A 27482-nucleotide genomic window follows, 5' to 3' on the forward strand; every position below is an offset into this window, starting at 1 on the left:
ATGCACAACAAAATATAGGAGGATAGTCCCAAGGAAAGGGGAGGCAAAGAGGTAAGTTGCAGATTCTAATAGGCAATAGAATTTTGGTGATAATAAGGAATATTTGCATCATAGTAAAAAAGGCCACATTTCTAAAAACTACTTTAGAAAGTAGACTAAAATTAGAAATGGAAAAAAGTAGTAAGGTAATTATATGCATAACAGAAACAATGACAATAGAAGTAAACATTTGTTTGTCATGCAATAGTTTATGAATAATATGATCGATGATAGTTCATCAAAGAATACTATATGATATGTAGACTCAAGTGCTTCTAACCACATGACTTTTCATGGAGAGTGGTCTAGAGAGACACACAGTCTAGAGTCTTGAGGCTATGTGGAGACAGGGGATGATATAACTCATCCCATTACTCATGTTGGAAATGTTTCTTTGAGCATGTAGGATGGCAAGTACTTGGTTGATATATTGAATGTGCCTAATATTACAAAAAATTTGGTTTTTATTGGTTAGATGGTAGAATAGGGATTGCATGTTCGATTCACATTTGATGGTTGTTATATAGAAGATCTAAAAAATGATTGCAAAAGGAAAACATGCTCGTAGATTATTTATTCTTCATGTAAGTTTGCCTAAAATGGATGCTGCAATATTTGCACAAGGTTTAGGTATTGTGGCTATTGAAATTTGGCATAAGAGAATAGGTCATGTGAATGTGCAACAACTGAGAGATATGCAATCAAAATAGATTGTGGATGGCTTGCCCAAGTTTAGGATTGATGGATGCATAAAGTATGTGAAGTATGTCAATTTGGAAAGCAAGCAAGGCATGCATTTCCACATGAAAAGCATATATACAAGAAGCCACTTGAATCTATATATTTTGATCTGTAGGGTCTTACAAAATTTGCAACTTTGAGTAGTTGTTGCACGTATTATGTTTTCTTGATCATCATACTTGCAAAGTATGGATTTACTTTATATGTGAGAAAAGTGAGATGTTCACTCACTTTAAAAGCTTTAAGGCTTTCATTGGGGAGGAGACAAGGTTGCATATTAAATGGCTAAGATCATATGGAGGGGGAGAATATCTCTCTAATGAGTTTTCTAAAATTTTTGCAAAAAAATGGTATACATAGGCAATATATTTGTAGATATACTTCGTAGCAAAATGGAGTTGCTGAGCAAAAAAGTAAGCATTTTGCAAAGGTGACTCACACATTGATGTTAGAAGGAAACTTGCCTCATTACTATAGGATTGAAGCAATTGTTACTATTGTATGCATTATGAATAGGACACCACTATTGATGTACATGGTATGATATCCGAAGAGAAGTTTACAAGTAGAAAGCCAAATCTGTCCCATTTGAAAGTAATTTGAGGTATTGCTTATGTGCATATTCCTAATGATTTGCATAGAAAATTGGATCCCAAAGCAAAAAAAAAGTGTATTTGTTGGATATTCTCTTGAGCAAAAGGGATATATATGCTATAACCCTATTACACATTAGCTTAAGAGTTAGTAGGGAAGTTGTTTTTGATGAAATGAGTAGCTAGTATAGTAATGTGTAGAGTGCACTTGGGATTGATGAGCATGAAAATATAGCCATGCAGAAAATAGGTCAGCAATCACAGATATTGAGTGGACCATAAGAGTCTCCTAGTCATGGTTATGTTGATAGACATTGGAATGGTAGATTGAGGTCACAAGTCAATCCACCAAGTACATCACAGAAATAAAGAAAAGGTAAACAGAAAGTTCGAGGCTCACCTATTATGACACATGTATCATTAGGTTTCTCTCGTGTTGATGCGGATTTAGATGGCTCTAAGCAGAGCTTGGATAAGGAGTTTGGGATTCTATCTATTAAAACACATGGTGTGTGGAAGGCACAAGAGGATACTAAAGCACCTAGTAGTGATCTAAGTCCATGCAAGCCAAGTAGAGTAAAAAATCCAATGCAATGATTGACATATGATAGCTATGTAGCTCAGCACTATGCATACATGGCTAAGATTGTGCTGGATGTGCAATCCACTTGTTTTGAGGATATAGTGGGTAATGAGTATTGGAATCATGCTATGGATGTAGAAATGGCTGCGCTTATAGATAATGACACATGGGAATTGGTGCCCTTACCTAAAGGCAAGAAAGCTATTGATTGGAAATGGGTTTATAAGGTCAAGTATAAGTCAAATGGATCTATTGAGTGCTATAAAGCATGAATGGTTACAAAAGGATATGTGTAGACTCATGGTATTGATCATGAGGATAATTTTACTCTAGTGGCTAAAATGGCCACTATGTAAGGGTTGTCACAGTAGTGGTTACTTCAAAAGATTGGATCATGCATCAAATGGATGTTAAGAATGCCTTCTTGCAGGGAGAGTTACAAGAGGAAGTTTATGTAGAGTAGCCACCTGCTTATATGGATGAGAGTCATCTAGATTATGTATGCAGGCTTCGTAAGGCATTCTATGAGTTGAAGCAAGCACCCAAGGCATGGTATGGCATGATTGGAGAACACCTTGTCAGCATTGGATTTTGCAGATCACAGGCTAATCACTCACTTTATGTCTATGGAAGTGATGTAGATATTTTGATTATTACTATATATGTGGATGATTTGATCATTGTGGATGATAGTGAGATAGAGATTGACCATGTGAAGGGTCTCCTTAATATTGAATTTGACATGAAGGATTTGGAAAAGTTGTGCTATTTTCTTAGTATAGAGATAATTATGACTCCAAAGGGTATATGATTGTCACAATGGCAATATGCATTGGATATGTTGAAGAAGTATGGTATGGTTGATTGCAAGCCCATTTTTATGTCTTTGGATATTAATGCTAAGCTTAGTGGACATGAGGGTGACTTGATTGAGGATATCATTATGTATTGAAGATTGTGGGCAAACTTATCTATTTGATGATCATTAGGCAAGACCTAAACTACACAATTGGTTTTGAGAGTTAGTTTATACAACTTCTATGAAAGCCACATTTGGATGCAGTGCAGTGCTCATTGCATTATATCAAGTCCACATTATTGGACTATGCCTTATTCTATGGTGTAGGTGTACCATTGCACTTGCATGGTTACATAGATGCATATTGGGCTAGAAGTATTTCAGATAGGAGATCCACTAGTGATTTTATATGTTCCTGGCACTGATACTATTACTTGGGATAGCAAAAAATAATTGAGAATTGCCTTGTCTAGTACAGAGGTAGAATATAGAGGTACTGCAATTGCAACATGTGAGGTAGCTTAGTTACATAAGCTACTTAGTGATTTGGGGATCCAGGTTGACAAGAAGGTCATCATCTACTTTGATATCCTTAGTAGCATTCAATTAGCTAGGAAGGCAGTCTATCATGCACAAACCAAACTCATAGAGGTCCATTACCATTTCATTCGGGAGAGGGTTCAAGTAGGTGATATTGACTTGGTTTGTGTTAGCACAGAGAATCAAACTACTGACATTTTCACTAAGGCCTTGGTTGTTGAGAAGCTTCAATGCGTCATGACAATGCTCGGAGTTCATGAGCTCATGATGATGAGCTTGAGGAGAAGTGTTGAGATATCAAGCTTTGCATGAGCTAGCATCCACTATGCATCTTGATGATGTGGCAGGATATTATTCACTAGCGTGTTAGGTGACTGACATGAGGATACACTAGTGATTCACAACTGGATTACACCCACGTAGTTTATCCTTGATTATGGCACATTCATTGTATCACCTCTTCTTTTCTTAGTGGATTCACACTTAGTGAGCACATATACATACCTTGTGGTACTTTCATATTAGTCTTTTATCATGTTGTAAACTTAGATCTTTTTGTGTGGAAGGAGAAGAAGAAAGAAGAGAGTAGATTTTACCCCTATCTCTATGTGTTCTTAAGTCTCTGTTGCTTTTGTGTGTGTGTACTCTTGGGTGCTTCATTTCTCTCCTCTCTTATATGTTTTCACCTAGTCCATCCCCCCAAACCATAACCTCTCGGCACATCAAGGGAAATGCAACTCAAGAATGCTCGATAGACTTGTCACCTTGGGCATTGCACCTAACCCTACATCAACTTGGTACTCAAGTGTTGTGAGTCTTAGAACTCGACCCACCAGCTCCCAGTTGCACAACATGTGCACCCCACACTACACAATACATATAGAGAGACCTCTCAGGGAGAGTGTGGCTAATGACATGTACACTAAGTGCATCTAAAACCATTAAGATTTGTGGCCACAACCTTCTACTTCATACTTTCTCTTGCATCTTTGATGGCAATCATTTTCCACTTCATCTCCACTAGCAAAATACCACCAATCCCATCTCTCTCTTACATGATTAAAAACCCCCTTTCCCTCTGAGATATCTTCATCCACTGACCTAGCCATCCCCACCATCTACACTATGTTCCTATGACATGGGTGCTATGAGACTGTGGCCCTTGACTAGGAGGGGGGAAAAATGTTAACAATGTAAATACATGAAGAAAGGAAATAGCTAAGTTGGAAGGATCATAATTTTTTGAATTTTTGAATTTTATCATTATTTTAAAAGATGTAAAGAGAGTTGGGCTACATCCTGCACAAATTTTATTGATAGATGAGTAGCACTTGAGTTAAAGACATGTAAAACAATAGCTTTAGGTGCATGCAAAGAGGAGTGACTCGTCATTTAGCCAAAAGAGGGCTAGAATGCCCAAAGGGGATGGGGAAACCCTAACCCTAAAAGATTGTATAAAAAGGATAAGAAAGAATAGAACAAGTTATTCTTCCATGTGTCGACTTTTGGCTCTGCTTTCTTGATTTTGTCTTGTGGGAGAGAAAGTGAGGAAGAGAAGTTGAGATTGAGGAAAAGAGAGTGAGAGTGGGTGGTGAGGAACCTAGGGTGAAGCCCCATCTCTTCTCGTGTACTCTCTCATGCCTTATGCATACTCTTCACCTGCATAATGAAGGCTATAGGGTTGGGAGCCTAAGGAGTATATCTTAGATCGTGGGATGCATGAGAGCATCCTTCATGCATGGATATTTGCCTCCTACATTTACTACAATAATCGAGTGTGGATTTGACATGGTGGTTGAACCTCTTGAATTGATGAGAGGGTGTCTAAAGTCCCAATGTTGAATGTGAGATGTCAAACAGTAAGGTTCAAAAGAGGATTTTTATAGTCTATCATGGTCGTGCTCCTTTGATCCAATTGGTACCATCTCCTAGTTGCCAACTTCTCCTTTTTAACTGGAGATACAAATACATGGGCCATGTCTACCTTGAAATCTTTCCAACCATTAATCTGGCGGTTCTCTCTCTTCACATACATCCACCATGTATGAGCAAAAACCTCTAGGTGAAGAGTAGCAAAGTGAATCTTCTGATAATTTGATGTAGGATAAATGTAGAAGTAGGACTCAAGTTTGGATGTCCATTCCTCTAGATTAGAAGGGGAAGGTGAATGCCCGCTATACTTGGTCAATACAATCTTATTGTGGAGCTCTCTTTCAACAAAAGCTTGCTTCCCATTGGAAGTTTAGGGATGTGTATCCAAGTAACTTCCAATGGGAAGGATTGAATTTTTAGAGACCTCCTTTGATAAGCTATTTGAAATCTTCTTGGAGGTGGACGAATCCTTATCCTTGGGGATTTGATGCATGAATACTCATGATAGGCTCCTCGTTTCTATGAGATGGTTCTTCTATTTTCATAACTATTATTTGATATCCCTTTCATCCAATTATTCTAGCTTGTAAATTCAAATTTGGGGGGTTGAAATGACTGTTTTGGTTCAATTTTGTCCCTGATTTCTTTATTAGCCATTTGCACTACCATAAGAGGTGAAATTTGGGCCATTAACTTATCCAAAGAGTCCTTTGTGGATTGATCCATGTGCTCAATTGCTTCCTTGATCTGGGAACTTGATTGAACCATTTGTTCCACCATGTGATAGGTGCCTGGGTGAATATCTTGTCTCGTGATTGCATAGAGTGGCTTTAAGTGTGCTATATGCCCCATATTTTTTAGAATCCTCATCCTCATGTGGTGATTTAGTCAATGTATCTTTGGAATCTTTTATTTGTTTTTCCAAACATCATCATTAGCTTTATTTCCCCCTTGTTTCCTACCATTTTTTAGTGCTATCCAAATAGACTCCTTGTTAGAAAAATGACTATATCTTATGACTATGATATACAAAGGAATTGTTTTCTGATTCAAATGGAAGCCAATCATGAGCTCTTCGAGATGAGATATCATATGTGTTGTTAAAATTGGGATAAAATATTTTAGAAATATTTATAAATGCTTGAATAAAACAATCTAGCAACATGTAATAGACATGTTTCAGATGTTTAACCACATGTAGGCTTTGTAGAGTATTTACATCTTGTAATAATCGTTGTAGAACTATATGTGTTGAGAGCAACGTGGTATGAAGATATGTACCCACCTTTTATAGGCTAAAAAATATATTGTAGCACTTGACAATGTCTAAAAAAATCCCCAAAATAGCTTAAAATGTCATGTTTCTGTAACCTATAGTGACTTGTTATTCAAAGGCTATGGCAACCTATAAACCATGTATGTTGATAAGAAAATATCTTGTTTCTTCACTTCAACTTGTGCCTTCCATGCTTCTCTTATTGTACTTGTGTGAGGGATAAAACAATGGGTGAAGGGTATCTTACATGAGCTCTGAATCAGCGAGAGGTGGGCAAAGTTTCTCCTAAATCAGGTTGTCGCTCCCAGTTGGGTTCTTCAATAGTGAAGGGAGGGTCACCTCTCTTTTGTCCCACTATGTTCTATGGTATCCACCTATTTCCTTGGTGGATATTTTCAATATAGCAAGAGTATTCTAGACTAAGAATTCATGGATAATATGCATTGATTGAAATCAAAGCTTTCAACTTTGGTGATGTGCAAGGATTGAATAAAAATATAGGATTGAAAATGAAGGATTGGATTAGGGCCTTACCCTTGCAATTTAGCGACTCAATAATTGCATTAGCTTAGCCTTTACAATATATTTGAGGAACACTCAAGAATCCAAGCATATTGTCAAGGTTATCAAACCAATGCACAATTATCTTGACACACAATGTGATCAAAATGAAAATGAAGCTAAGAATTGATCTAAGAGATTCTAATAGTTTTAGAAGAGGTATTTCTTTGATTCATCATGGAATTGAAGCCTATGGATGAAGCAGTCTCTCATCAACAAGTGGATTAGGCTACAACAAGTGGAGGTACAAAGATTTTAGAATCAAATGTAGGGGATTACCTCTTCAATTGATCAATGAAGCTTGATGAACCATGATGAATCAACCTTCAACCATATGCATCAAGAATTGGCTCCAAATTGGTCAATAGCCTCCATAACTCCAATATCAAGTGATAGATCAACAACCCTAGTGCTTGTGGATTGAAATAACTTTAAGATAAAAGAGTATTTACATTAAAAATAATGGTCACTGATGAGAAATGTAAGCTTGCTATGAAGAATCCCCAAGATAGTAACCCTTAATGGTCTCTTGATGTCAAATGCTCTTCAAGCTTGCAATCTTGAAAAAGAATCACTATAGAGGAGTGTCCAAGTTAAGGTATTGATCAATATTCTAGAAATTTAAGCTTCAAGAGAATTGCTATGGTTGCCCTATTGTCATTTAGGGTTTTTGATGAAGAAGAGAAGAAAGAAGACCAAATATGGAGCAATCTTGCTAAAGTACTGATGAATCTTGATGATTATCATGTGCTCGAAGTGTGTACAAGAGATGAAGTGTTCTAGATCACTAATAAGAGAGTAGGAGTTCAATGAAAAATGAGTTGAAAATCACACTAGTCTACTTCAGTCAAACACTACAAGAAGTGCTATCCACATGATGAGCATCCTCCATATAGAATGCTTGCTACAAGGTTTGGAAGGAAGAAGAAGCCTCTATTGAGCAAGAGAAGTGATTGGAAGGACTATCCACTATGGAAGCTTTGGGAAAAAGCTTGAAGAAAGAAGAGAGAGAGACTCTTTCCGAAAAGTAACTAGAACTTTAGACCATTACTAACTCCTCAAACCTCTTCTTTTGACATAATACCTCCAAAAAGGCTTAAGATTTAATAATGACCTACTATTTTGTTCGACTTACCTCCAACTTTGCCACCATATCCTACAAGAGTCTTCCAATAGGTTGTCTTGTTTGCTTGAAGGACCATTGGCCCACTACATGTAGAATACAACACCATCAAAATACCAACACGAAGATGAATCAACTCAATAACCCTAACCTTGAATGTGATATGAGTAGCATTGCACGGATGAGCCATAATTCTAATACACAAACCATACCCAATAGTGCAGCTAGGAGACAAGGGATCCACATTCGAAAGGTCAGGTTTATATGCCTAGACTCAAAAGATGATGAGATCATATCTTCTACTTATCTCAAGTTTGTGAACTTACTGCAAGAACAGAGCCTATTATTGATGCTCTCATCAATGGGGGAGTGGACTTCAATATTCTAACCTACAAAATATGGATTGACATGGGCCAACTTGAGCTTATACCAACCAATGCAATCCTATCATTATGGGGGAAAATCATATTCTCTCCCAAGAAAACATGGACTGACATGGGCCAACTAGAGCTTATACCAACCAATGCAATCCTATCATTATGGGGAAAACCATATTCTCTCCCAAGAAAGTACAAAATGCTCACAACTATTGAGACCAAAAGATTTCTCATCTTAGTCTATGTATTCCTGAACCATGAGGATGTGAAAAGGAAATACTTATGGGTAGGGCTTTTAAGCAAGCAAGAAAATGTGAGGTTCATTATGTAATGCAAAAAAGACATTTGATGCTCTTGAATGTGAGGATAATTGCAACTTTTAGCAAAGGAAATCTTGCTAGTCCTCAAGAAAAAGGCAAGGACCAAATCTCTAACTCAAAAGAGATACAACCTAGTGTGAGAAATAGGGAAATACTTGAAGAGTTGCTTTGAGTACATGGCAAAGAAAGAGAAGATGTCAACACCCATTCTTCAAACAAAGAATTTAGAGATCAATACTAAGGATACAAGATGGACTTACAAAACTCATAGAAAACTGTAGGAAAGACCCAAACCTCATGGACAAAGATGTTGACAAAGAGCTAGTACGCAACGATGGTTTCTCGATTCCTCCTACTCGCTCAAGGGTATCACATAGAAAATCATTAGTTGTGGCTACCCAAACCACCTTCATCACACCACACTTAGGTGCCTCCTCAACATAAGAAAAAAAAACCTAAATGTAAAATGAAGCCTTTAAAAACAATCAAGGAAGGCAACATTAACTGCAACCCCTAAGGACATGCCATCCACCATTGGATAGGAAAAAGCCCCATAGCTGATAACCAAGCAAGAACAACTATCGACATCCATAGTTAGTACACCTAATGAAGAAGAGACTATTGAAAGGCTGAACTCTTTAAAATGAAAGGTAATTGAATCACCATAGGCTAGCAATATCACTCAACATAAGGTAGGAAAGCACCATGAGGAGATGAAGGAAAAGAGATCATTGATGAGTAGCTCCATGATACATTTGCCAAACCAATTGAGGGCATAGAATCTCATGATTCTTCACCATCATTACCAGAGAGAAATAAAAGAAAGCTAAAGAAACAACAATAGCAATAACAAAGAACTATAGAAGCCACAAAAAAGGATCCCAAAAGTATAGTGAGAAGTCAATAACATTGATGCATAACCAATCCAAGGATATCTCCATTCCTACTTCTCCCAAAAACACTAAGCTAGTGAAATGGTTCTAAAAGAACATGAGGAATACTGAGCATATCCTCTAACATGGGAGGAGCACATCTCAACAATTTCCTACAACACATCTCAGATGAAGAAGTGGAAGAGCATTGCTTAATAGTTACATTCAATGAAGTGCTTTGTCAGCACAACTTGCCTAAGATAGAAGAATTAAAACATCAAGTTAATGAACGAAGCCAATTCAAGAAATGTTGGTTTAATAATCAAGTCTTGATGGCTAAACTTGGAGCTAGATAATGACTACCTCGAAGAAGTGATGAGCCTTGTGGTGTGATGACCGGAAAATCAGTGCAAATAAAGGCACCAAAATGTGCTCAACATGGAAACATCCTTTGCAAATTGACACTTTGCTTTTGTACCCCTTTGTAAAATTTCAAATATGAAGCAATGTAAAATGTGTAGTCCAAAAGAGACACACTATAAAATATTCCTAGGAAAAGGAAAGGTCAAACCCTTTTGTCTCATTCCAAAAATTGAAAGGTCCTTAGACCTTAGTCCATGTATGCAAATTTGAATTTTATAATTCAAGAAAGGAAAAGGGTGGTTACAACCGTGGGATTTGGGGAGGTGGGAGGTTGAGGTGGTTACACTCTCTCTCTTCCTTTATCTTCTCCTCTCACGGTTCATTTCTCCCTCTCTCATTTTGGCACAACTCTCATCTTTCTTGTTCTTGCTTCCCTCTCTTGTGCTTCATGCTCATTTCTAATGGAGAGTGAGGAAGAGGAAGAGGGTGAGGATGGAAGAATTATCCAATTTCTTGTGTGCCATTCACTTGTGTGTTTTGGAGCAATGGTTCTTGGTGAGAAGAAGGAGAGTTTTCTTGCAGGTTTTGTGGCCAGCAAATGTATTTGCAGCCTCTACCTAGCCGGTTTGTGGTTCTATTTGTGCCGTGGCAGGGTGCTCTTCATGGTGGTCTCAAAGAGACCCAACCTCTATAGCTCCTAAATGAAGGGGATGCAATGGTAGCGGAGAAGGAGAAGAGGAAGATGCGGGAAAGAAGAGCACACACAATGTAGGTGCTATCAAGAATGATATATGATAGCCGTATTGCACTATCTCATATATATGAAGAAAGAATATGGGTGGTCAGTGTACACGGATAGGCCCAAGGGCATTTTATCCCAATAACCTCCCACTAAAAGGCCTATGGGCCAGGGAGTGAAAAAAAAAAGAAAAAAGGAAAAGAGACAAGGTGAGGAATCGTGACATCTCACCCAATGCCCAATCGGAAAGTGAGTTGTGCAATAAGTGGGAACCTCTGTGAAAGAAGAGTCAAGCATCCTCGAGTCCATGACATCCAGGAGATAAGCAATCCCACAGCTCCATACAGCGGAGCAATCCAAGAATGCTTCTCATGAAGCAAGCACAACTCATGAGTACAAGGATGTAATGCATAAGCATCAGAGTAGCGCATAGCATAAGCGTGGCACATAGGAGATAGCTAAGAGCACATAGACTCTCCAAAGTCAATCATTGAAGACGGGTTAGCATCCCGACATGTCAGACGGGGTCTCAAGATAGTATGCGGTCTCTGCGAAGCGGAAGACTGACATACGGCTGTAGCATCAACCTTAAAGCACACTAAATGTGCATCAAGAGGCTTGAGAGATGTCTACGTCTCATAAAAGACAGAATGACAGCTGCGTATAACGTGTTGGGCATCCAAATCCCATAACCTATAAGCCTGAAAGTCACCATCTACATAACCAAGGAGGATACATCTGCATGACATAGGCATATTTGGCATACATACAAATGCATGGTAGCCAAAAATCCTCAAGTAATCATAGGAGAGTCTCATGCCACTCCATGCCTCGTGTCGTGTAATATCATCCAAAGTCAGACACGGCATTCTATTAAGCAAGTAGACTGCTGTCATAAGGGCCTCAACCCAAAAGCCATAAGATAACCTAGTAGTGGTAAGCATAGAAGAAACCTTTGCCTATAGAGTCAGGCACATGCCATGAGCAATCCCATAATACCATGGGCATAGGAAATCAATGCCAGATTGCTGACAATAGGACTGAAAGCTGGGAGAGATAGCATGACTCTCATAATCCATCTACAAGCACCTAGGCTTGCAACTAGCAGAATCCATAAGCCTGTCAAGCATAACTGCAGCATCCTCAATCCGTACCAAGGAAAAAGCCCAAACACGGTGGGTAGCATGATCCACAAAGGTAAAAAAATATGACACTCCACCATATGTCCATATACTACACAATGGACAAGATCTAGAGGATCATGCCTCTCACAATCACCATGAGCCAAAGGGGTTTTGCAAGGACCATAAGTACAATTAGGGAAAGCATCAAGATTTGCATGTGACAAAGGAGGCATCAATGAGTCTGAACGAGACAAGATCTCCATCTCTCTGTGGTGCATATGGCCTAGGCAATAATGCCATAACAATGAATGTGGTATCCAGATAACTACAACAATAGAATCTCCCACATGAGAGACATACACTGGGTAATGAGAACCAACTCTAGAACCTTTAGCCAAAACCAAGCAACCACGATAGATCTTCCATGACCTATCCTAAAGGGAAACAGTATATTTTGCATTATGCAAGTGATTGACATAAATCAAGCTCTTACTGAGCATGGAAACATGTAAAACATCCCTGAGCATAAGAGAAGTCCCATCAGGCAAAGCTAGGTGTATATCCCCTGTACCAACAATAGCATAAGATTGCTCAAGGCCCAAATCAATGCATCCGTCAACCTCCGTGTAAGAAGAGAACCATGCTCTATGAGGGGTAACATGACAAGATGCCATAGAGTCCAAACGCCAATCAAACACATAGGCCTAATCATTGAACAAGTAAGATGTAGGGAAACAAGATGACAGGAGTACATGCTCAACTGCATCATCATGGATAACTGCATGTACCTCACCATTAGTAAGAGTGGTAACACCTATTGCATCTGTTGTATCTTTGACTCTCTGCTCATGTCGAGTCCGTCTTTGTCTCTGCTACTCTCTAATCCGTCTTAAGCATTTTCTCTGAACATGCCCAAGGTTCCCACAATGGAAGCAAACAACATCTGAAGTAGAAGAACCTGTAGAAGACGACAAGGAATCCAAGTCATAATGAATAGGGCTATCCACATCCAAGGAACTCAAAGAGTCTAGGGCTGTCCCAACATAGGGAACGTGCTTATCAAGACAATTGTCAGTAGAAGCACAAGTGGTAGAAGCATGCTACTGTAAGTACTCTTCCATCCTCACTAGAGAGGGAAGCACAAAAGCATCAACCAGGGATGCAGAAGCTCCCACATGAAAAAGACTCGTAGCTAAGTGCATGACATAACCAACTACAATAGTGTAACATCCAAGAAATCTATCAAAAGAGCATACGGTATTCAGCCATGAAATCAGCCCATAACCATAACGGCAAACATGACTCTGCAGTACATCAGACCACATAGTAGCATCCAAGTCAATGTAAGACCAGTAAGTGGCATAAGATCCTACAATGGTCAAGCTCCAAGAGAAGCCCAAGTATCTGTACAACAACATCCATATAAGTGGCTCTATAAAGTACATGATAGTAGACAAAGTGCATAGCTGGGCAAGGATCAAGAGCAACTGCTCTCTGTAAGAAATGAGGGATCTAGAGCATGACATAACCGGAAGCTATGGAGGATGGAAGGAGAAGTGTAGACTCATGATGGAGTGGACACTGTTTGTTACACAAGTGAATTAGGTTCCAAGATTGAGACTTGGACTCATAAACACAATCTTGTGTATGTGGACAATGACATTGACACTTTACTGAAATGAAAAGAGTACTATCATTGCATTAAGAAAGGAAGCAAGTACAATGCTTTATAGGAAAGTAGGAAACTGCAGTAGGCACCATTGTGCATATGGGATAAGTTAGCCTGCATGTCCTTGACCCTGAGACTCCATACAAAGAGGCTGTTTGAGTGTGATTGCTAATTCTCAACACCCCTCCTCAATCACAACTAGGAAAGGCACAAAGTGTGTAGAGGCTGTAATGAGAACCACCTGCAAAGTGTGGGCATACCACAGACATGGCAAAACACCAGAGGCTGTCGCAGAAAAAGCTAAGTGAGGGTACCATAAACATGGTGGACATCCAGAGGCTGTAACAGGGGCCTCACAAAGTGTACAGGGACTGTAATGCCAAGTTACATAAGGAGTTTACATAGCTTATGGCAGGAAGCATTAGGGCAAGGAAAAAATACAAGGCTATTAAAACAGTCTATCGGAATTATGAGAGTACAAGGACTGATGAGTCTTGTCCTTCCGATCCTGGTGGTCTTCATCTTCTTCTTCCTTTGCTTCATTTTCTTCTTCTTCTTTGACTGCGACTAGATAGGCCTTTTGGGATCTCTTTCTTGCGTGGCAGAACTTCTCGGTGTGTCCGGTCCTTTTGCAGAAGTCACAAAAGAGCTTATCCTTCTTGCCTTTGTACCTGTTGCCAACATATAATGCATGCTCATCTCTAAAGGTACTTGGTTCTTCTTTAGTTTTTAGCTTCTTTTCTTCTTCTAACAGTGATGCCTGGATATCAACAAGTTCAGGATTTGGCATGTTGATTAAAGTTGTTGATACGTTATTATATTCAGGAGGCAAGCTCTTAAGTAGAACACCGATGCAAACATCTTCATCCATTTTAATGTTTATTCCTACAAGTTGGGTTAGGAGTCCTTCCATGTAATTGAGATGTGTGGCAAGTGATGTGCTGGACTTCATTTCAAGCCTGAAGAATTCAATCAGGAGACCATACTTTGATGATTTAGATTGTGCACCGAACAGGGTGTCAAGTCTTTTCCATGTATCCTATGAGGTCTCACAGTTATCCACATGATGGATATAACTGTCGTCTAGCTCCAATTTGATAATGGCCTGGGCTCTGTCATCATTCTTTTGCCAAGTAGTTGCAAGGTCCGCGTCCCGCAGTTTCTTCTCTTTGCCATTTGTGATGGCCCAGAGACCCTTCTTCATCAGGATGAGCTTGATGCGGGTTTGCCAAGTGTGGAATCCGACTCCTTTGAATCGAGCATTTGGCGAGTCTTTGCCCATGTTAGATTTACGGGAACAGTAGCAAATCAACTTCAGACTTTATTAGATTTGAGCAACAGAAGAATTGATTGAGAGACACAAGTGCTAAAAAGCACTAACTTAGTGTCAATGAATACCAAATCTGCAAAAGTCTTTTACTCCAAGTGATCTTCCCCTTCTTGATTTGATGCTGATGCCTTCAGATCTGAGTGACAGTACTTTAACGAACTTCAGAGAGTATTGCTCAGTGATTAAAATCACTGTTAATAACTTCAGTGAGAGAAACAGTGAAAAATGTCAAGATTTTGAAGCTTTTGGCTATGGTGGAATTAGGGTTTCTGAGACAGGGGCCTGGTTTTTTGCTGATTGCAGGAGCTACAGTGGATCATTTTCAAAACTTTTTACATATCTAGGAAGCTTATGTCATGGGCTACCAAAGCCCCATCATGATCATCAACATCGTGGTCAGTATGCAGCGCGCAGGTGCCGCAAACAGAATCGGTGCAGATCTGGACAGCGAGGTCGAATTTGAGCAATGCTGGAGCTGTAGATAATCAATGTTGGTGTTAAAAGTGACAGGAAGATGCGCCCTGAGCCAAGGAACATTTCTCCAGAAGAAATCATGTTGAAATTCTGCCTGGTTGAAGAGTTATGGAAGCTCCAAGCAAGGTAGGTCCTGTCTGGCTATGGTAGACACAGAACAGAGATTGGGGATTTTCATAATGCTGAGCTCCAGATGGTCCAATGTCCTGGATTGATGTGATACAGGGAAGCTTTATGAGTTGGGAAATACTTTTCCAGAAGGAAGCTCCAAGAGATTTGACCTGTGGAGTGAGATATAAGCAGTTCAATCTGACAGGGTGCTGCTGGCTATGGCTGCCATGGAAGCTTCAGTGAGAGTAGAGTTGAGAAAAGAAGTCATACACTGACACTGAGCTGGATGGAGGTTCAGAAGAATCAAGAGAGGTTGGAGAAGCAATGCCATGCCCAACTGGGCTCTGATACCATGTAAGAAATGAGGGATCTAGAGCATGACATAATCGGAAGCTATGGAGGATGGAAGGAGAAGTGTAGACTCATGATGGAATGGACACTGTTTGTTACACAAGTGAATTAGGTTCCAAGATTGAGACTTGGACTCATAAACACAATCTTGTGTATGTGGACAATGACATTGACACTTTACTGAAATGAAAAGAGTACTATCATTGCATTAAGAAAGGAAGCAAGTACAATGCTTTATAGGAAAGTAGGAAACTGCAGTAGGCACCATTGTGCATATGGGATAAGTTAGCCTGCATGTCCTTGACCCTGAGACTCCATACAAAGAGGATGTTTGAGTGTGATTGCTGATTCTCAACATCTCTAACCTATATGGGCAAAAGCAACCCAACTAGCATAGAAGTTAGGCAACACAGAAGCAACAAAGCCATAACTGCTAAACCCAAGCACTGTCAAGAAGTCCACTGATCAAGGAGTAACCTGCAAAGAACCAAGCATCAATGAGCAATGAAAGCTCAATAACCAACCAAGACAATGGAGCAAGCACTGCTCAAACATGTATCTGCATCCAAGTAAATCCAAGATCCATAATTAGGGCATTAAGGGCCAAATAGCATCCAAGCTGCATAAGTGATAAGCTGAACAAATGCAAACTGCTCCACAAAATTCTCAAATGCAAGTCGATTCAAACCCAAACATTTGCCATATTGCAGTCAAACCCAAAAGCATCCACATCAGACATTAATCCCATAATGGGTAGCATGGGGCATAAACCTTGTTAAGTGAAATGCCAGCTGCAAAGAAAATGACAGTGGACCAAGAATTGAGCTCTACTAGGAGCATAAACATCAAAGCGACATTATCCAAATACATCAACATATCATCCCAAGGAGCCAAGAGCACCCATAGACCATAGGCATAACCAAATTGGAGGTAAAACAACCTATCAACCAATGTAGCATAAATCCCAACCAACAACGAAGTGTCCACATCCAAATCAAGGCTCAATAGCTCTCAAATAGCATATCTGGGCATAAACCATGATGACCAAGCATCAATACATCCAACAGGACACCTAAATGTCAACAAAGAGCATAAGCTGTCCTTGATAAAACTTTGCTGCCCAAACAATGTACAGCAGTAAATCCCTGCATAAATCGAGCTATGGAAGCTCAAACCAAGTCCCAAAGCATCTCAAAACATTGGGCAAACATCCCCAAAGCATATTGGCATCAAATACCAAGCCTCGGGAGTATCACATAAGCTAAGAGCATGACTTTTTCTTACTATAAATCAACTTAGATTTGTTGCAGAAAATTCGGTGATCAGAATTTGGCATATCTGACATTGCCATTGCGTCTGGAGCATGCCAAAACCCCAAGTTAGACTCTTATCTTGCCTAAATTTGGTTCCGGATGCCCGTTAAATGAGAAAAAATTGGATTTTTGAGCCATATTTTGAAACAGGCACAAAAAAAAAACGTGAGCTGCTACTGTGGGGCATGCTAGTTATCTTGAGGATAAGGGGGCAAATGGGGGCATACAAGGTGCCCAATGAAACCAAGGAACACCTGTAAAGAGCCTATAAGGGCCAGGGAGACGAGGGAGATGAAATCTTACCTCGGGGGGAAGAAGCCATGGTGAAGTAATGACGGGCCAAGCTCCACAATCAAGCTTTGATCCAAAGCTCTGATACTAGTTGAAGGGGATGCAATGGCAGTGGAGAAGGAGAAGAGAAAGGTGCGGGAGAGAAGAGCACACACAATGTAGGTGCTGCCAAGAATGATATATGATAGCCTTATTGCACTATCTCATATATATGAATAAAGAATATGGGCGGTCAGTGTACACAGGTAGGCCCAAGGGCCTTTTACCCCAACACTAAATCCTTTCATGTACTTGCTAGTGTCTAAGATATGGCCTCGGTGGAACCCATCCTAGACTACCCAATACTTGACAAAATTCTAATAGAAGAGGAGTTGCATGTTGCTAGTGGACTAGGATAAGGAATGGTACTCCATGATGTCGCATGATACTTATCCTTCCTAGTATAATTCCCATGGCTCCTCGACACTTGCACTACATTAGAATATAATCCTAAATTCTACAATTGGCTTCTAGCATCTTGAAGTGATATGGATTCATAGATTGTACACATGTATATAAATTAAACATAGTTTCAATAATCGTGTACAAGGCAAACTAAATAAGGAAAAAAAATCTTAGAAACAATTATTGTCAACACAACACAAGTAGATATAACCAGAATCAAGGTCGACACAACCAAACTCAAGTAAATGGTTTTTCTTTTACCAAAGCCCAATTAATGGAATTTGAAACACATCAATTACATGTTCTCTCCTATTTTTATCAAGTGAATGCAGGATAGTACATGTGATTATGCAAGCAGATCAAATGTTTGAAACCACCAGTGACTACCATTCCATAGAAGGATTATCAAAGGCACCACCGAGCAACAATGAAGATCTACATGAAACATCTCATTGGAAGAGAATTTAAAGAGACCAAATGTGCAAAGAACATACGCCATATACAAGCATGTTGCCATACATATCCTCAACTATTCTCTCTTTCCACAAAGAAGGCATAATATAATAAGAAGACAAGCTTCAATCAAGGTTGAAAGTTCTATCATCAATGAAGCCTTAATCTTTGGGATATCTTGCCTCGAGTCCCACAAATTATGTTATTACTTTGGACATGGACCAGATTATCCCTTTTTAAGAGCCTCCTTAAGTCTCTGGATCTTGCACTGTATTCCTCTAAGCACAGCGGCTAGAAGGTCATTCTGTACTACATTATAATCCAAAAGAAAGAAAAGAAATAGAAAAATACTCACCCATAAACACGGCACTATACCTAGGTTTCCTTAAGTTAAGTATGATTGGTGGCCTCAGCTGGCCAACTCCATTCCTAACACCCTAGTCCCACTTCCTCTTCCCCCACATAAACTCAAGGCACATTAAGGTAGGACACACCTAAAATTTCTTGACTTGCCTATGGTTAAATTTGTCTCTTTGAGTCACTCGCATAAGTTCTTCCAATCTTTTCTAATCTCTCATTATTGTGGCAACAATATAAGGGGCATGGCAATTAGCAAGTCAATTGGGTGCTCAATGCTACAATCCTACTCAACATTGTAGTATCTATTGATTAAATGGTCTCCATCATCATACCCATGATTGTCAACCCTATGAGCCACACAACACTTCAAGGTCCTTCTCACGATTTCCCATTGACTCTTTTATCCACACAATAATTGCACCGTAATCTATTCATAGATTGGGTCCTCAACTGTGAGACAACACTCTAGTTTTGCCTCAAGTTCTCCCAATCTATATAGATGTCATGTGCACAAAAACTAACTAGCAATCCCCTAGGAAGGAAGTAAGAGAGGTTTTTCATTGTAGTAGTAGAACAAGTGGATGTAGTGGCTTGCAATGTCTACCTCAAGCCAACATCCTTTGTGGTGCCTAGCTTCAACCAATCCAATTGATTCCAAATGTTTCCCCCATGAGGAAATCCTAATTCCATGAGTGCATTTAATCTACATTACCACTTCTAGCTTGGCATTAGCCAATACACAAAGCAACTCCAATCCCCATAATGAGCTTCCAACAAATTTAACATCCAAATCAAGCTCCAAGAGATAGCCACCACTCTCCTCACAATAATCCCACAACTACCCCCAATATTCCTCATCCTCAATGCAAGCTAAAGCATCCTACCTCTTACAAAAAGTGCAATAAGACTAGCACTCTACTACAACGGGAGTACTATTAATTATAAAATGGAAAGGCAAAAGAACAACAAAGTAAATCGGCAAATGCAAACAAAGGCACCAAAAGTAAAGAAAAATGCATTGATCTTGCAACTTCTATAGGTGATGGGAGTGGTCTTGAAAATAGGACCCCAAGCCTATGTAGATCACCATCATTTATTGGAAAATTGAATGCTATGATGATCTAATTCTTTTTCTTCTTGTCGCCTTGATGAGTGGTTAGGTCCATGACCACTTTTACTCATGCATGGACCATGGCATCACAAGTCTACTCCCTTGACCACACAAATTAATTTACTTGTGGTGTAGACTCTAAGGATGGTCATTGTTTGAGTAGTCTAGTTAAGTAGTTCTATTTGTTAATTGTGGAAAAATTACAAAAATGACCTTGCATATTGTGAAATCCCAAAAATGGCCCTCATATTTTCCAAATTCTCAAATTAGGAATTTTAAAACTATTAGAGTGTTTTTCTACGGTGAGATTTGAGATATGCACTACAACGAAACAATAGATATGAGAAAGAAGCCAAGGTGATCATGTCTTCTTGTTAGGGGAGGTAGTTGTACTTGCTCCATGTCTAAAAAAAGAGGAAGGAAGCGATTAGCATGAAACCAAGGCTACAAGTTTGGAACTTTCACTTTTTTTTTCTAGAAGTTTTGTAAACGCGCATCTTTATCGACAAGTAAGTGAGATTCTTTGAAATGCACCTTGAGAATGTGAAACTTTGTTGGAAGGTGCCCAATGAGAAACCTCCCTTAGGGTCGTCATTTAAATGGTTTTGTGGTGTTTTAGGACATTCCAGGAAACCTCAATGAGGGTCATTTGAAAGGTTTCCCAGGGTTCTGGGGTATTTTTGGATAAATTTTCCCATTATTATATATTGTTAGTGTGTTGTTTATTTATTTGTCTATTTTAAAAATGAATTTATAGCTATTCATTCATTTGTGTATAAACATGGGATTGGTAGAGTGTCTCGTCCATGGATGGTTTGGTCATCACCGGTGCATGATGGGGGAGGAGGCGAGGCGTAAGGGAGGAAACGATACGAGGCCTCCTACAAACAAACAAAAACCATACTAATAGGCAAAATTCTGCTAATACGAGGAGGAGGAGGAGGCGAGGGAGTGGAATCCCGTGTGGCTTTTGTAGCACGAGTCACCATGCCCTTGCCATCCTCCACAGTGCAAGCCATCCCCCTCGACGGATCGCAGGCCCGTAGCAGCAGCCCTTGCCCGCAGCCTCCGCCTCACCATGATCGCATCGTGCTCTGCATCGGTGGCCAAATCCTGCAGACATCACGGCAAACGCTGTGTGTGGACGGCGATTCCATGCTCGCAGCCTGGGTGCTCAGACACCTCCCGCAAGGAGATCAGATGCTCTGGATCGATCGCGATGCCAGGAGATTCCAACATGTCCTCAATTATCTCCGTAATGGCACCATCTGGCTCGACGATGAGGCTTCTCTCAGAGCCGTCCAGGAAGAGGCCTCCTTCTTCGGCCTTACCGGTCTCGAAAGCCTGTGTGAGGAGAGGATTCAGGCCTTACGCTCCACAGAGGAGGCCCTGTGCAAACGGAAAAAGGAGGAGCTTCGAGAAGCCATCAGAGAAGCCATCAGAGAAGCTGTCACAGGTTTCTGCAAGGATCCGTTCATCAATCCTCGCAGCAAAGGAGAAGTTTTGGCTGTACTAAGAGGAAGGAGACTTGGCACAGCCGATGGAGCAGCCTCGGAGCCTGTTTTCCAGATGGATGAAGACTTTTGAGGCTGGAATGAAGATTGTTTATTTGGAGCTGAATTGCAGCACTGGTCTTTTGGAATCTGTTGACATTTGTAAGCTATACTCTGTACAAAAAGATTAAATTGTAGGATATAATTCACTTCCTATACTCATGAGGATTGGAAGCCCTCAACCAGTCATTCCAAATCCTTCATGGACCAATTTGTGCACCTCTTCATTGGCTAGATGCAAGGAAGGGTGCATGCTTATAATTGAACATATTTTTGACTGGCATTGCGAGCGATTTGACTCTGCTGTCTACCAGTCTGGTTGATACACACCTCTAGGTTTTAAGAGTTGTATGTCAATGCAAACCTACATAAGCATTTGTTTGTTAGGCAGTGAACGACAGCTAATTTAAATAATACAAAATACATAACTCGCAAGCTCAAGTGTCATTTGTCTCCTCTTTTTATAAATTATGGTGGATGCAGAGATTCTCTGCAAAATATGTTTTGTTACTATGGTAAGATTTGTTTGAGATGAACAGGAAGGAACCAAAATTACACTGTTGTAACTATTTACTTTTAGTGTCTTTCGTCTCCCTTTCCTCTAAAATTGAGGGGTTAAGCTAGATAGCAAGCCTACAGTGTTGATTTGCCAACAAGCCTATCCGCAAACTGGCTTTTTTGTGTGCCCTCGTTGATGTGAAACAGATATGAGTCTATCATGTATGGGTTTGTTTGCTATGGTGGTACAAAACACGCAGGGTGACAGTTGCAGAGTTTTACAACTTTAACAAAGAATAGTAAAGTTTTTTGGTGATTGCCAAATGTCCTAAGGTGGTGGTTTTGTGCAGTATTTACCAACTTTGAACAACTATGAATGTTGAGGTTTTTGTAAGATTACAAATCTAACTTCATGGAGCTAAACATTTTTGTTCTGTGTAACCATTCTTTTTCTGTTTAACTTGGGCATACAGATCTTTAACTTGTACAATACAGAGGTATTGCTCATGGCTCATGCATTTGCCTATGATCATCTATCAGATTAGTCCTCATGATAGAACTTGTAATGTAGGGGGTCAGTTTTATTGAATGATCATACAGTTAAATGAATGACTATCAAGTAGTATACGTATTTAGTGGCAAGGAGGCAGGTCTGGCTGCAATGCCAGTTATATGAGCTGATCTGGCTCAGCAAGTATGATAGCACAAGCAGTAGACTAGAGCATGAAAAGGTACTAGAATAGCCACAATTTTTGGGTGGAAATTCTGGCATGGACACAGTGGAAAATAGTTCTTTCCTCCTACTTTGGAGTACTATCAGGTTCAGATTGCTTACACTTCTAGCAGGTGAGAGTTGAATGAAGGCTTGTACTCGTCATCTTACCATTAAGCAGGCTGCCTGAGCACTAGCTTTGTACATCAGTTCATGCGCTTGTTCTCAGCACAAGTGGAATGTAAGTTTACTTTCTGAGCACTAGGTTTGTACATCAGTTCATGCGCTTGTTCTCAGCACAAGTGGAATGTAAGTTTACTTTCTGAGCACTAGGTTTGTACATCAGTTCATGCGCTTGTCCTAGTAATGGTGATTCTTACCACTTATTTGTAAGAGAACAGCTCTCTTCCACATTAACAGAACACTAAAATCTTGGATGTTACAAGCACGAGAAAATGGTTCGCATGATATATAATTTGTCCATGTTTATCAGAATAAATTTTAGATGGTGCAAGTCGTATGGGACAGATGAAACCAATTAAGCACAACAATAAAGTGAAAACTTTTTGAAGCAATAAATCTGGAAATTCTGAAGCATGAACATACTGAAGTAAGACCCTATACAGTTCAGTATTTCCTCAAATCTTACAAAGACCAGCATGCTAATTAGGATGCATAGTATCAAGAGAGAACGAGCTCTGTTGGTGGCAGGCCCAATCTAGTATTTCAGCCTCCACGAAAGAGAGCAGCCCCTAGGGACATCAGAGGGCTTATTGCACTGTCACCTCCTAGTGTAATCTCAAACTGAATGAGATATGAATGATATAGTCTCTTTTTTTCTTTCGTGAAGAAGTTATTAATGCATAGAAATGTCAATGTGCAATAGATTATCTATAAACCAGGTTTCTTCAGGCTGATTGTGCTCATGATAACTGTGGGTGTCCTTTTATCCACTTGATTGCTCTCTTGTCTAAAGCCTGCTGTGCATACCCTGAAATGGCAAGGTGTTTATAAATAGGGCTGTCTTTCTTTGACAAAGGTACAACCAACGTGCTAACTTCAGGAGTACCCTAGAGGATCACACTAATCTACTGAAATAAAGTGATGTTTCGAGTAGGCCATGGTACATCATAGTTGAACAACTGACCCTTAAACTTTAGATTGTTAGTTAAAAGTTGGAAACAAAAGATGGTATAGCCAAGGTTTGTGATGGCCTAGGGTCAACACTTCAGCTCTTAATTGTGAGCTTGTGAGTTGAAGTCTTGCCAGATGTAGCATACTCAAACACTTAGCCCTCCTTGGTAAGGTCATTGAGGACAAGGATCTCACTGCAATCAAGCTCCATTGTTCATTCAGCACGGACACTATCCTGTCTATGAATAGGAAAAATGCCAGTGAGGTTCTTGCACTCTCTCAGCTAATATTTGGAGGGGAGTTGCCTGCTTGTCAGCATTCAGGTGTTTGTCTTCTCTCAGATAAAAAGAAAAACTGGAACTAAACTTACATTTCCAAATGCTAAATACTGTCCCATGTAGTGTCTAGATTTTCACTTCAAACACCAATGGTTATTCTACTGTGTGCACTCCTCTAACTTGTAATTTTCAGCTATTCAGCCTTTGTTGTTGAAAAAATAACCTTCCTGCCAAGCCAAGCCAGTTTATTTCTTCTTGAGCCAACCATAATTTGGAGTCAACTCTTGTCATTGTCAGTTACTTATCACAGGCAGTTTGTTTTGAACTTGGTTAGCCTACCATCTTTTTGGTAGTCTTTGAATCCTTGATCAAGCTGGACTTCCATCATTCCTGCAGTCTTTGGATTTGCTTTGTACCACTTTGCAATCATTGGCTGCAAAGGGTGGTTACACATCATAATGGCTCCCTGCCATTTCATTTCACAAGCAAATGCCTGCCATTCACATCGTCAAAGTTGATTTGCCCTTAATGCATGGACCACCACTTCATGGTGATTGGATCCTTGGTAGGCAATTTACTGTTCAAAATTAACACCTGCCAGTTACATTGTCAAAGGTGCTTTCGCCCAACTGTCAAGACTTCACTCCTTTTGGGATAGGTTAGAGGTTGAAGCTCAAGCCCACCATTTACGTTGTCAAAAGTTGCTTTGGCTCAAAGATCATGTCATGGAGATTGACTTCATGGCAGGCAGTTCAGTGTACTGCAGGAGGCCAACTGTCATCATGAACAGGGTCAGGTGCGCCAATGTGCGGATGGACAGCGGCTAGAAGGCGAAACTGGCAGGTTTCCACATTTGTGAATCACACTTAACAAATTAATGGTTGCTCAGAAGAGGAAGGAGACATGGTCTTTTTGAGGTCTGCAAAGCAGTGAAGGTGCTGTCGAAGCATCATTAACTTATATCATTCATATCTTCCTTGGTAGACTATTCTACTTGTCCTGTCGACCAATCTAATGCTTCAGTTTGCTAGGATGTAACACAACAGAGCTGCACGGCCAATTCTAACAGCAACATTGATAGTTAAGTAATGTATCATCCAATGGAAAGGATCTGTTTGGGCAAACCATTGCAAGTGATGCGTGTGTGGCACGCAGCCAAAAAGGCTTTGATGAAGTTAGCCATCCTGCATCTCTCAATTTTATTAGGGAAACTGCAACTTCCAACTCTGCTTTTTAAGAATTTGCTGCACACATCTCTCTCTCTCTCTTTGTCTCTCTCGCTCCTCCCGTCCTCCCCCCCCCCCCCAACAACAAAAGGGTATGGGCTTTGTAGCTATACCATGGTGTTGGAGTCAAAAATACCTATATAAGTAGTAGTGACTCTGAGCCTTGCTTGGTTTCCACTCTACATGTGATTCCCTATACTTAGTGGTGAATTGTCACATGTGCGATGTCATGAGGGTGTAGTTTTGAGATGTGTCTCAATGTTGTATCTTTCTATATCATGAATACAAAGGATTCCTTATTGATATACCTTGTGTGCCTTTCTGTTGTGCCATTTTTGTGCCTCATGATAGGTTATGACTTGAAGTTCTGTGAAGGTCCGTAACACTTGGTATCAGAGCAACTCTAGCACGGAGCATACTAGTTTAAGAGAGGAGCAGCCTCACAGACATGAAGTTCTGTGAAGGTCCGTAACACTTGATATCAGAGCAACTCTAGCGCGGAGCATACTAGCTCAAGAGAGGAGCAGCCTCACAGACATGGGAGGAGATCCTATCATAACACATCGCGCAACGCGACACGGCATGATGCCCCCCCTCAGGGGTATGTTACCTATTGAAAATTGGGAGAGAACCTATTGTACCAACAAAGTTGAGAGGGAGCTGTGGTGTAATAAGGATGCGCATCATACCATTTAAAGATGCATTGGAGAGATCTGAAGCTATGGAAGGACACTTTCTTTGAAGAGAAAGACAAGCTATTTCACTAGCTCAAAATCACATACAAGAAGAAAGAGTTGCGACTCAAATTGATCAAGGAGACAAAGAAGACTATCAAAGCACTAAAAAGGACCCACAAAGAAACAAATGTGCTGCAAAATCTCAAAGACAAGGTTGAAGAGCTGAATGAGGACCTAGACAAGGTTGACTACTAGTTGATCATGGTGCGAGAGAGAGCCAGGCTATGGCAAGTAAATATGGCTTGAGACCTCGACGCGGAGCTAGAAGAAGAAATTATGCTAAGGTGGAACTAGGAGATTGCCTCTGGATCTAAAGAAGCCAACAAGCGGGCCGAACCATATTTGAAGCAAATGAGAGCCGAAAGAATCTAAGAGCTGAAGAATGAAGTGAAGCCAATCAAAGAAGAACCAAGGAGCCAAGAAGAGAAGAAAAAGGTGAATGAAGAAGAAGAGTTCTAGTCAAATAAAGATAAAGAAGAAGACAAGGGAGAGGATGAGCTCAACCCAGATCTTGGAACACTCATCTTCAACAAAATGGAGTCGACCGCTACTACCTTGGCTACAATCCTGAAGAATACTACTAAGAAGGCTACCTTGAAGACCAACACCTCTACAAGGACCACCCTCCTAAGAAGAAGATGGATACTATTATCCTAAATATTTTCTAATCAACTACTACTCAAAAGGAGATTACCCCTACATTGACTACCCCTATCCTGAAGAATGCCAACTGGAAGGAGTTCAAGAAGAGGATGAAATGATAGAGTGATATGCTCCGGGGGGGGGGGGGGGGGGGGGGGGGGGGGGGGGGGGTCGGTCAACAATATGTACCTCTAGCACGTGAGTTCAAAATAAGGGTATTTAATATCCCTAGAATCTACATATTTACAAATACAAAAGGGTGAAAATTAAGGCCTAAAAGTTAACCTACAAAAGGGGTTTTTTTATGAATAAATTTTCAGAAGTTCCTATTGCAACTTGGGCATGTAGGTATCATGGTTTACTTGGAACAAGGGAGTTTGTGCATATTGTTAAAGGTTCAATTCCCAAAGATGGCATCCTATAAAATTTTAAGCATGTGAGAGTCTTAGTTTATTAGCATTGCTCGTTAGGGTATATGCTTATACAATGGTGTGGTGGCAAGGTAGTTCAAGCCCCAAAAAAAATTACCCAGGGTTAATTGGAGTTAAGCATTCCATTTTTTTGAGCTAAGATTTGTGGATTCGGTAGTTGACAATATGCTACTTTTTTTATAGCACCTTCCCATGATTCCTTTTTGCAACTCACACCAAGCAATTATGGTGAACCTCAGGCTCTTTGTGTGAGTTTCGTAACTTTTGCATATTTGCAAAGTTACAAAACATCACTGATCGTTTCAAACTTTAACAGATGATAGCTAGTTAACGGAGCCATAGTAGTGGGTAACGATTGCAACAAAATCAGTTATGACCTTCAACACCCCGTCAATTGATTGCGTGAGAAAGTGAAGTTGAAAATCATAACGTTCATTATCCT

General features: G+C 40.1%; 1 protein-coding gene across 1 annotated transcript; it reads left to right on the forward strand.

Annotated features, from left to right (window-relative positions):
- Nucleotides 1-20634: 20634 nt before the first annotated feature.
- LOC148040080 (uncharacterized) lies at nt 20635-21801 on the forward strand. Its single transcript, XM_087666042.1, has one exon. It carries the CDS (start codon nt 20817-20819, stop codon nt 21414-21416), a length of 600 nt encoding a protein of 199 aa, XP_087522168.1. The 5' UTR covers nt 20635-20816; the 3' UTR covers nt 21417-21801.
- Nucleotides 21802-27482: the final 5681 nt, after the last annotated feature.

The sequence above is a fragment of the Lygodium microphyllum genome, chromosome 2 (genome assembly GCF_053477565.2).
Source record: "Lygodium microphyllum isolate KBCC chromosome 2, Lygodium_microphyllum_v1.1.10, whole genome shotgun sequence".
Classification (NCBI taxonomy): domain Eukaryota; kingdom Viridiplantae; phylum Streptophyta; class Polypodiopsida; order Schizaeales; family Lygodiaceae; genus Lygodium; species Lygodium microphyllum.